Genomic DNA, 12435 nt, shown 5'->3' with positions numbered 1-12435 from the left:
AAATATAAACGGTAATTAAAAAGTAAAGTTGTCAGGTAGCAAAATAGGTTGGCAACAAAACGCACAGCAACTCGAAAAGTCTGCAAGTTGTGACAGGAAATGACGTCACCTCAGGAAAAAAAACTAGGTCGGTAACGGCCGAAGGGGAGGGGTGCTCACATGAACTTTGTCAGGACTTTGGTCTGAAGAAGAGTATGGTTTGCACTGTTCAATGACAGTTCATTTGTTTAGTCTTAAAACCGTGACTCAATCGTTCTTCCCTCCCACCTCTCTCTCTAGACCTGATGATGGGCCATCCTGTGACAGAGGACCTGTACTCCATTTTCAGTAAGGAGAAGGAGCATGAGGAGAAGGAGCAGGAGAGCCAGAGAGTAACCCAGGAGCAGGTCAGCCTCCTGCTACAGACTTACATGCAGCTACTGCTGCCCGACGACGAGAAGTTCCATGGTGGCTGGGCACTCATCGACTGTGACATGAGGTTGGTGCTGGAACCATCCACAAATCACAACTCTAAACTTAAAGGGGCAGTGCAGTCAAAAACATGATTTGCCTGTGTTTTTTATATATTTCCACATCATGATAATACACTTTTTGTGTAAGAGCTATTTGAAAAGATAACCTGTAATTTCAGCTTATTTGGTTGGGTGGGGTTTTTAAGTTAATAGACATATAACAAAGAGAGTTTGAACTCCTCTCTGTCAATAACAGCTAATTTTCAGGTTACACATCCCTCCCATTAGGCTCCTCCAATTAGGTCCCACTCCCAGACAGTCCTAGCAAAATTCTTGCTTGAGAAATTGCATTTAGCTATTTTTTTTTCATTGACTGAATCCTTTCATGAGTTGGCTCTCAGTGTTTGTTCTCCCAACACTGTTAGTGTGCATCAATTAAATGCAGCTTTATTTATTTCCTCAGGGGAAATTAAGATGCACTTCAAAATCAACACCTTGAAAGTGTTTGTTCCTCAACAAATTGTTCATGTAGAAAGCTCATCGTCACATTTTTTTCCTACTCAACAGCCTTATTGACGCAACCAGCAAAGACGTGGATGTTCTCCTGCTGTTATCCAACAGTGCATATTACATTGCATAGTAAGTGCCTACATTTTATTACAGAAGAGTCAATTACATGTTTTAGCTGTTCATTATATCATCGTTTTTTTTTGCTTTTGTTTTTACAGCTATGATGAGGAAGCTGACAAAGTCAATCAGTACCAGCGCCTCAACTTGGAGGGTTTGGAAAAGATTGAAATAGGTGAGTGTTTCCCCTTAAGAGGAATATAGCTCCACAAAGTGAAAATTCCAAAGTGTAGACAGGGTCGAAATCAGTCCTTCACAGCTTCAAGATTTATTTCACCCTGTAAATCTACTAAGCACACACTTTGGGCATGGTTTTCATTCATTGTACACAAATTCTGAATGATGCAACTACTGTTTTTGATTTACCACAAACATCTAAGTAATGCATCAATAAAGCTCACAACATGTCCTGTTCTTTTTTAGGCCCAGAACCTACTCTGTTCGGGAAGCCCAAATTCTGCTGTATGCGTCTACACTACAAGAATGAGGAGACAAGTGGGTATTTTCACACACTGAGGGCTGTCACAAGGAATCCTGAGGATGACGGTAAAGGTATGGGAAGATTACCAGATTTTATTTTATGAAATAAATAGACTGGAAGCACACTGCCCGTATAGCCACAAAATTACTTGAATTCCTTGTCCTGACCTCCCATTGTGGGAATGATTCATTATATTTCAGACACGTTACAGTGCATAGCTGAGATGCTTTGCATAACAAAGCAAGCCATGGGACTTGACATGCAGGTGATTGAAAAGAAACTGGAGAGGTGAGTTGGAATTCATTATCACTCTTTCTAGATCTTCAGAATATTCTTCTCTCATAGTTACTGTATTTTACACTTGTGCAGTATGCCTATACTAGCCCTTTTACAGTTCTAGAACAAAATCTCATTGACATGGATATGCACTATGAATAGAAGCCCTGGATAAAATACTAGACTATATTGTCAATCCATTTGTTTCAGAAGGCACAGTAAACCTCACGAGGACATCATGGGCAGACACCCTGACCAGGTCCTTGGCAGCTCTGGTCTGGCTCAGGGAAAGAGCTTCCTCCTCAACAAGTTCTCCTCTCTCAACCAGAGGGTGAAGAAGTCCAATGTCAACATGGGCTCCTTCAAGGGGAGGCTGGGCAACACCTTCTCCACTAAGCCCGACGTGAACTTCCTGAAGCCCACCATTGGGATCACCCTCTGGAAGTCTGACAGCAGCTTGGAGACCTCCGAGGGGGCAAACACCGGCCCGGCTCTGAAGGACCTCTGTGACAACCACTCAGAGATGTCGTCCGACTCAGATTCGTACAACTCGGATGAACACCTGCGCGCCGGCTCCTTGGAAAATGTGGACTATGTGCTGCCCAGCTGCGGCATCGTGGCATCAGCTCCTCGGCTAGGCAGCGTGGAGCTTAACATCAGAGTCACTGGCAGTGACAGTAAACAGGGGGCTCCGGCTCTAGCCGGTCCTGAAGACCAGTCTCCCGACGCTACCTCAGAGGGTGAGGAGGCCATCCTGATAGACTTTGGAACGCCCATTGATGCCTATTGCCACCAATTCATCCAAGATGCGCAGACCAAACCTGTGGAGGTATTCGGGGAGCAGATGACTGGTGGCGTCCCAACACAGAACCCACATGTCCCTTCACATGCTAAAGGTCCCCTGGCCCCAGACGAGCACCCAGGTTCAGATCAGAAGATGCAGGCGAAAGAGCTCCAGCTCCCTTCCAGGCCATCCCAGCTAGATGTTACCTCCAGACCCAATCTCCTGACTGCCCAGAAGCTCAGCTCGGCAGCTTCTGGCAGCTCCCAGAGGAGCCTGGGCTCTCACATGGAGGGCAGCCTGGGCCCCTTGCCCGCCGACGGCAACAGCAGCCGAGTGGTTTCCCCCTTTGCCAAGATCAAGAGCTCAATGGTGCAGGTGGCCAGCCTGACCCAGGCCGGACTTACCCAAGGCATCAACTTTGCCGTGGCAAAGGTGCAGAAAAGCCCAGAGCCAGAAATGGGCGGTCTCAATGAGACACAAGAGAAAGAGCTGAAGGCAATGTTTACACAGTGCCAGACAAGGATCATACAGATCTAGCACTTCTAAAGTTGTAGCCTCTAAGCAGGTTTTTGTACAGTTAGTAGTATAGTATGTGACTTCCAGTACAGTAGCTAGCAGTAGCATAAGCTTGCACAAGAAGGGACCCACACTGACTTGACTAAGAACCCTGCTCTTCAATTCCCCTTGTAGTTGACCTGACCATGTTTACAGCCAGTGTTGTGTAGTATATAATACCCCAGCTCAATACACGGCGTACTTAATCCTAATGCAATTCCTTTCCGACTACCGCAAAGCATTATATTCTGCCAATATGAACTAATTGAACTAACCATAGCCTAAAGAAAATGATTTAATGAAAAGCAGCAAACAGACAACATTCTTTAATAAGACTCAAACAGAAAAAGGCAATAGCTACACCTCGTTTCAATTTCCCACCCAAATACAGGGAAACTCTACATATTTCAATGTGTTGAGTGCGCAAGTGGGTCTGTACTCTGTACGCAGCGTAGTACCTTCGTTGACGTGTTTTGCTCGACAAAGACTGAAGCATTCCTTTCAATTGATTTTCCAGCTACATTTGCATGTCAGGCTATTGTTGATAACTGAATTAGATAAGGTAGGCAATATCCAGTGCATGTTGAGAGATGAGCTCTGAATTGATTACTTTTGTGATTCCATAGGTGCAGTGCACCTATTGGCGTTTATGATATAGGCCTAGTTCATAGCTCTGTTTCAAAAACATTAGTAGAAGTATCCGACCAAATGTCCCTATTGATTTTCAAAGGGCAGCTCAATGTTAGATATTAGACCTACCCTAGGCTAGTAAGAAAACAAACATACAACTCCTAGATAAATGGGGATCAGTAGCTCGGTTTCCATCAAATTGGTGACAGATTTTCATGCAAATATTCAAAAATCTGCATTAAAAACAATATTCTCATTTTCCCACCAGAGATGTTTCCATCAAATTGACTTGTGCATGATAACGTAGTGCACATAAAAATTACTTTTGCGGTTACATTCCTGTTCCGAAAAAAACTAAACTAAATTGGTTTCCATCGCATTTAACTCTGTTTTGTCACAAAACAAATTGTTATACAGTGGGGTCAGAAATTATTGACAACTTTAATAAAGATGAGCAATGACTGTGAAATAATTAAAATACTGAACTATATTGTATGCTCAATTTTTTGGGGGGGAAATTATATTAATACAATTACTCAGAAAATAGATTGTTTAAACAAGTAATATAAAAAGATCTAAAGAAGGTGGGGTTCAAAATTGACTCCACTAAAGATTCTTGTAAATAAAGTAGTCAAGTTTAGTATTTGGTCCCATATTATTAATGGTAAATAATGTATTGTGTTATTTTGGAGTCACTTTTGTAAATAAGAATGGAATATGTTTCTAAACACCACTTGATACCATGATTACAGCTAATCCTGAAATGAATCTTGAGTGAGAAAGTTTGACCTAAGATCATACCCCCCCAACAAGTTTGAGTCACACGCTTAATGTTGTCATTGCGTGCTAGGAATATGGGACCAAATAGAAACACTTTTGACTACTTTATCTTTACGGATGACAATGATGACCCCTAACTTTGAGATTTTTTTTAATGACTTGTTAAACAAAATCTCGTTCTCTGAGAAATTGTATTAGTATAAAATAATTGCATTCATTATTGCTCATATTTATCAAGGTTGTCAATAATTTTGGACCCCACTGTAACCTATGTGCCCACACTGGTCTTTGCACGTGCTCTCTAGCCAAAAGCTTGCAGATAGTGCAGGTAGGCTACCAACATGATGAATTTCCTATTATGGACAAAAGAGCAAGATTATTTTTACTTGTCAAACGGCAGCCAAGCATCGATCATCATGTCACCATAATAAGACTCTCGATATTTATTTGAAAACAGCATTAAGCTTATCACCGTGCACTTTCTCCATCCTCATAACTTATTCCATCTGTAGCATAATACACTCCATGCTTTTCCGAGTTGTAGTGGGTGGACCACACATGTCATTGTGTGACTCCAAGTTCGATATGATGGTTATTATATCAATATTTGCGTATAATTAATTTTACTGACACAAAAAGATCCCACCTTGTCTAGCAGATTCTGTCGTGAATTATTTTATTTTTCTATCCCACATGTACTTTACTCTCATAAAAAAGTTAGTTGGAAACCTGGTTATTGTTGTCGAGTTTATTCCCCATCAATATAGGACATTTAGCAACGTACAAGAATTCCGGTAAGAGTATATACTGTTTGATATGTAAGTATTGTACTGTATGTATATCTGTTCCCTAAGTTATAACCTTTTCATTGACCAACAAGTATTTATGGACATATAACTATATCTCCGTACACTTTGGCTTTTGATCATGTTGATGCTAGAGTTAGATGCACTGCTGCTGAACATTTCCGAAGGGGTTTGAGCATACCCAAAAGTCACTATTAACTGACAGCTTACCAAAATCATTTGAGATTCTGTAAGCATTGGTGGATTGATAGGATTTAATTGAGTTTTCATACAAATGGTTGTATGCATTAGGTCTATGAGCCCTAAGTCCGTCACATGTTCGACAAATACTGTACAGTAGCATATAGAATATATGCAATGTGGTCCGTCCAAAGCTTATTAAAAACACACTTCGATGCTTTATGCACTCCTGAATCTAAAGTGTAAGCCTTAAAAGGACATGAAAGTGGGAGATTGTATCAGGTATTTATGGCAAATCTACCTTTAGAGTTAAGTTTATTCCATCATGATGTTGCATAATTGGTTTGATCTTGGTACTGTATATTAGATCATGTTCAGGGTAATGTCAGCTTTGTCTTGGGATATTCCGTCCTCTGGCCTATGTTTTTAAATGGTGTTCAATGCTCAGGACATGAGCTCCATTGCTGTGTTTTCAACTTTGTGGCAACAGTTTGGGGAAGGTCAATACAGAAATGGTTTGTTGAGATTGGTGTGGAAGAACTTGACTCCATATTAATGATAATGATTTTGGAATGAGATGTTCAATGAGCAGGTGTCCACATTGGCCACGTCGTGTATAAACGCAACATGTAATAATTTCAAATATTTTAATGAGTTACAGTTGTTATAAGGAAATCAGTCCAATTGAAATATATTCATTAAGGCCCTAATCTATGGATTTCAAATGGGAATACAGATATGGATCAGAAAACCAAGAAACTGTCCTCGGAATTGTGGATGCCGAATGATTTCCTAGTAGCCTGCTGATATTGTTTGGCACTGCCAAAGCTTTAATATGACATCCTCAATGCAATAGGAATATAAGGCTTTAAGCAGGGCTACGGGTTGTATTTCATGTTGTATTTAAGAATGCATGCACTACACTGGAGCAGTTAAATCGGAGCAGAAACCGTTCTTACCTGAATTAAATACCGATTTGTAAAACATGATTATTTTATAGTGTAAACACTCCTTTCATATGGAGTTTTAATGTTAGGAGGGGGTATAGTCCTTACATTTGCCAGATGGGAGTTTTTTTTTTTTTTTTTTTTTACACTAAGTGCTTTTGAAACAACCTTTTATTTGTCATCAATGGCTGATGTCACTTGCCAGATATGTACCAGTAAGGATTCTGCCCATAGACAAAGTACAGTTCTATTTCAAATATATTGTTTCGATATCTCACAATGGCCGTTGTCTTAGATGGATTCTCTAATGGAAGAACCAATCACAGCAGAGCTATTGAGCCTACTGCTACGCAAAACCCCCAGCTACGCAGCAGGCTGTCAACCGACATTTCGGCCTTTCCCAGAGGCCGACAGTGGGGGAAGCGTTCGATCGCTGCGACTGCATCGAGGTCCCGCCCAACTGGAGGGGCGTCTGACCTAGGGGTACGTGCCCGGCGGTAGATGCAGCCAACAGATCACTATGGGGCAGAGGCACATCTCTACTCCTAAAACCCCACCACTCGTGCAGCAGTGCTCTTCTATGCATCTGCTCACAGGGACCGCCACTGGTGAGCAAGAGTCATCTGACTTGTGAGCAACTCGCTGCAGGAAACTGGCGAGCATGTGCAGTCAATGCCCGCCCTATTCTGGATCTACGGATCCTCAACAGATTTCTGAGAAAGTCCATATTCTGTATGCTTACGCTCAACGTGCTGTCTCGCTCTGTTAAGGTCGACTGGTTCATTTCAGTAGAGACCGTAAGAGAAAGACAGATTGGAGAGCTGTTTGTACCAGATTCGAACCCACGCCAGCGGCCCTAACTGCTAGGCTGTCGCAGGACGCTTATTTTCACATAAGTATTCTGCCGACACACAGGAGGTTTCTCAGGTTCGCCTTTCAAGGCAAAGCTTCCGAATACCTCGCTGTTCTCTTCGGGCTAGCGTTGGCTCCCTGAACGTTCAAGTGTGTAGAGGCGGCGCTAGCACCCCAGAGGGGTTAAAAGTATCCTCTTACATAGACCATTACCTGCTTTGCTCCCCTACACAGAAGCAAGCGGTACTAGACATGGCTTCTCTTGTATGCACTCTTGTAAACACTTCACCGAGCTAGGGTTCAAGGTCAACCAGAAAAAGAGCTGTTTGGTGCCCACTCAGAGAATAGAATACCTTGGCGTCAAGCTGGATTCTCTCTTATCGGGCTACACTATTGGACAGCCACGCTCAAAACATGTCTCAGAGTTCTTGGGTTGATGGCGTCCACCTCAGTAGTACCACTAGGACTACTGAGAATGACACTTCCAGAGTTGGGTAAAAATTGTCAACGTTGGCACCTCAATCGAAAGATGAAGGTTTCCACGGACTGTCTCAGCTCTTCGTCACTGGAAGATCCCCTCAATCTTCTTTTCAGGCACCCCCTTAGGGGTAGTGTCATCGAGGAAGGAGGTGACGACAGATGCATCAGTCAAAGGATGGGGCGCAGTTCACGAGGGAAGAGCAATAAACAGACTGCGATCCCCACAGCTCCGCCACGCTCGTAAAGGACCTCAAACTGCTGAGTGTTTCATTTGAAATTGTCACATCCTGGTCAGAACAGACAATATTACTGGAGGCATACATCAACCACCAGGATGGCACTTTCTCGCTGCGCTTACACAGACTGCCAAGAGTATTCTGTGGAGCAGTGCACATCTCTCATTATGCGTGACTCATGTCCCGGGTGTACTGAATGTGGGAGCAGACTTGTTGTCCAGGGGGAATCCCAGATCTGGGGAAGAGTTACCGTAGATCGCTTCACAGAAAGACACGTTGTCCCTTGGCCAAGAGTGTTGCTCTATGCTTGATCCTCCCCTCTCTGAACAGAGTGAGGGAACAAGGCTTATCCCTGATCTTGATAGCCCCTCGATGGCCAGGAAAGCTCTGGGTAGCAAAGCTCACTTTACGACGAGCCCTGGCAGCTACCATTACGCAAGGGATCTACTGACCCAAGCGAACAGAGAGATTTTCCACCCTTACCCGGAAACCATGACCCTCACTGTATGTGAACAAGTGGTGCGTATTTGAGAGGTGGTGTGACCAGAAACAGAATTCCTTACCAATGCTCTGTATCCAAGGTTTTATGCTTCTTGCAGGATTTTAGACGGAGGGGAGGCATTCTCCACTGTTAAGGTTTATTTAGCCGTCATATCTGCCTGTCGTATAGACTTCAACAATCACACAGTAGGGAAACGCCCTCTTATGTTTTATGAAGAGAGTGCGTCGTTTACGCCGTCGCCAAGCCTTTAACTCAGTCTTGGTACTTTGCTTGAGGCAATTTCCCAGCAGTTGCTGGAAAGTGTGGAGATGAAATATCTCTGCCCAAAACGAGTGAGTGAGTTGCATGCACTGTCAGTTTTTTTTTTTTTTTTTTTTTTAACCAGGTAAGTCAGTTAAGAACAAATTCTTATTTTCAATGACGGCCTAGGAACAGTGGGTTAACTGCCTGTTCAGGGGCAGAACGACAGATTTGTACCTTGTCGGCTCGGGGGTTTGAACTTGCAACCTTCCGGTTACTAGTCCAACGCTCTAACCACTAGGCTACCCTGCTGCCCCAGTTCAACATTCATGCCTACAGTTTGCCCCAGGGTTATCCAAGGTAACACTGTAACTCAACCCTGCTTTCATGCCTAAGGTCAGCGGCAATTACAATTGTCTAGTCTTGGAGTTTATGGCTTTCCACCCGCCGCCCTTCACTTCTATGGAAGAAGAGCATCTCCACCGTTTGTGTCCAGTACGAGCTTTGAACATCTATTCTGAACAGAAATATAAAGCGCAACATGCTAAAAAAAATGTTGAGTTAAAGTTCATAAGGAAATCAGTCCATTTAAATAAATGAACTATGCCCTAATCTATTGATTTTACATGACTGGGCAGGGGTGCAGCCATTGGTGGGCCTGGGAGGGCATAGACCTCATGCTGTTTAATCAGCTTCTTGATATGCCACACCTGTCAGGTGGATGGATTATCTTGGCTAAGGAGAAATGCTCACTAACTGGGATGTAAACAAATGTGTACAATTTTAAATGAAGAAGCTTTTTGTGCGTATTGAATGTTTATGGGATCTTTTATTTCAGCTCATGAAACCAACACTTTATATGGTGCATTTATATTTTTGTTCAGTATACTTGGATAGAACGAGAGCATGGTAAGAGTGACCAACTCTCCATCTCCTAGGTGTCCCCCCTGCAAGAGGGCCCCTCTCTTGTCAACGACTATCCCATAGTGGAGGCTATTAAAATAGCAAGGGTTTGCAGCCCCCTGGGGGCTTGAAGGCTCATCCCACTAGCTCTTTGGCACTGATTAAGGGCATTTGTTTGCAATACTGCACGTTGGGCCACCCCTCATACATTTGAGGTTTTAACAGCTGGATGTTTCTGCTCCTTCGTTTGTGCCTCAGGGGTGATATTGTTGGGACTAGTCTGGCTTCGGAGAGCAAGTGGGCAATCTATATCCCCATTGTGAGAAAGTGAAGCGATATATTTGAAATAGAACTTGGGGTTACTTACGTAACCGAGATTACGAAGTTACATTTACAACATTGTGAGTGACTAGACTAAACACGATTGCACTGCATTTAAACACATTTTCCAGCGATAATCCCATGTCTGAATGTCTGTGGTTGTACTTCACCTCTCAAACAACTGACTTGTCATTTTTTTATGTTGTACTCAAATTTGATTGAATATTAAAATATATTTCTTATTTCTACCGTATAAGTTCTTTGTCCTGGGTCTATGAAAAATACTATCTACACAAAGAATTTCAGTAAATTAAAGATTTGAAGATATGACAAATATTTTACATGTTCACTTGTGTCATCATGAATGCTTTGAGAGGCAAGTTAAGGATCATATCACCTCTAGCTTACCTGACACCCTAGACTCACTTCAATTTGCTTACCCCCCTAATAGATCCACAGACAATGCAATTGCCATCACACTGTCCTACCCCTTCTGGACAAGAGGAATACCCATGTAAGAATGCTGTTCATTAACTATAGCTCAGCATTCAACACCATAGTACCCTCCAAGCTCCTCATTAAGCTCGGGGCCCTTGGTCTGAACCCCTTCCTGTGCAACTGGGTCCTGGACTTCCTGACGGGCCATCCCCAGTAGTGAAGGTAAGAAACACCACTTCACTGATCCTCAATACAGGGGCCCCACAAACGTGTGTGTGCTCAGCCACTTCCTGTTCACCCATGCCTCCAACTCACGAATCAAGTTTGCAGACAACCGTAGTAGGCCTGATTACCATCAATGACGAGACAGCCTACAGGGAGGAGGTGAGGGCCCTGGGAGAGTGGTGCCAGGTGAATAACCTCTCACTCAATGTCAACAAAACAAAGGAGCTTATCGTGGACTTCAGGAAACAGCAGAGGGTGCACACCCCTATCCACATTGACGGGAACGCAGAAAGCTTCCATTTCCTCTGCATACGCATCACTGACGATCTGAAATGGTCTACACAGACAGTGTGGTGAAGAGGTCAGGAGGCTGAAGAAATTTGGCTTGGCCCCTAAAACCCTCAAACTGTTAGATGCTCAATTGAGAGCATCCTGTCGGGCTGTATCATCGCCTGGTACGGCAACAGCACCGTCCGCAAGGTTCTCCAGAGGGTGGTGCGGTCTGCCCAACCCATCACCGGGGGCAAACTACCTGCCCTCCAGGACCCGATATCATAGGAAGGCCAAAAAGATCAAGGACAACCACCCTCTCCACAGCCTGTTCACCCCGCTATCATCCAGAAGGCGAGGTCAGTACAGGTGCATCAAAGCTGGGACCGAGACAGAAGCTGTTTTTCAATCTCAAGGCCATCAGACTTAAATAGACATCACTAGCCATCTTCCATCCGGTTACTCCTCCTGCACCTTAGAGGCTGCTACCCTATATACATAGACTTGGAATCACTGGTCATTTTGATAATGTTTAAATACTGCTTTAGTCATCTCATAAGTATATACTATGTTTTAGTCAATGCCACTCCGACATTGCTCAATCTAATATTTGTATATTTCTTAATTCCATTCTTTTACTTTTAGATTTGTGTGTATTGTGAATTGTTAGATACTACTGCACTGTTGGAGCTAGGAACACAAGCTTTTCACTACACACACATACTTATCAGACGGTATTGCGGATGTGGCCAATAAAATTTTATTTGACGCCTTTGTCCTCACCGGTAGCAGGGATCTGCCCTCTGACGTGATGAGCACATTAATATTGCAGGGGAATTCCATCTTGTGGTAGTTGAAGTCATAATCAACCTTCTGCCAGGAAATCAGGTTCCCCAGAGCCGGGATGTTCCAGACACCTAAAACGGGACACATTTCTATGAACATATTACCACAACACAAGGCTATTCAATGGATTAAATGACATTGCACTACAGCAATTGGTATAATAAATGAGTGAATATACCATGGCTGTTGCACAAAAAGCTAGAGGCACTTCTGTGGGTATCTTAAACCAGTTCACAGTCCCTGCAGCACAGTACATCTTTCAGCATGCCCAGAAACAACCCTTCTCCCAACCCCCCACTTGGAGATATGAGTGAATAAGACGGGTATAAGCAATGTCTAAAATTCTACCCAGCCTATCAGAGAGCAAGGTGGAGCAACTACCCCAATGTGTACACCTATCAAATACTCTCTGGTCTACACAAGTGTTAGAGGTTGTTTCTGGGCTGGGCCTAGTGGCTCAGGGTCAAACTCTGGCCCTAGTTGCTTCTCAATGTGCCCTGTGGTTCCCAGAGCCCCCTCCTCTTACCTGAGATGTCCAGTTGACCCTGCTCCAGCTGCATCTCATCCAGGAAGAGGGCGGTGTCCCTGGCCAGCTGCAAGGCTC

General features: G+C 43.6%; 1 protein-coding gene across 3 annotated transcripts in view; it reads left to right on the top strand.

Annotated features, from left to right (window-relative positions):
- The window catches only part of LOC110502266 (phosphatidylinositide phosphatase SAC2), a 45721-nt gene extending 35416 nt beyond the window's left edge, over positions 1-10305 (top strand). For all 3 annotated transcript variants that reach the window (XM_021580168.2, XM_021580167.2, XM_036959703.1), the window contains 6 exons: positions 280-478; positions 1020-1091; positions 1181-1254; positions 1503-1631; positions 1761-1848; positions 2047-10305. In XM_021580168.2, coding sequence (XP_021435843.2) covers positions 280-478; positions 1020-1091; positions 1181-1254; positions 1503-1631; positions 1761-1848; positions 2047-3157 — 1673 coding nt within the window. In that variant the 3' untranslated portion in view covers positions 3158-10305. The remainder of the gene's footprint in view (positions 1-279; positions 479-1019; positions 1092-1180; positions 1255-1502; positions 1632-1760; positions 1849-2046) is intronic.
- The last annotated feature ends 2130 nt before the right edge of the window (positions 10306-12435 follow it).

The sequence above is a fragment of the Oncorhynchus mykiss genome, chromosome 23, assembly GCF_013265735.2.
Source record: "Oncorhynchus mykiss isolate Arlee chromosome 23, USDA_OmykA_1.1, whole genome shotgun sequence".
NCBI classification, from domain to species: domain Eukaryota; kingdom Metazoa; phylum Chordata; class Actinopteri; order Salmoniformes; family Salmonidae; genus Oncorhynchus; species Oncorhynchus mykiss.
This window is presented reverse-complemented; position numbering and strand designations above follow the sequence as displayed.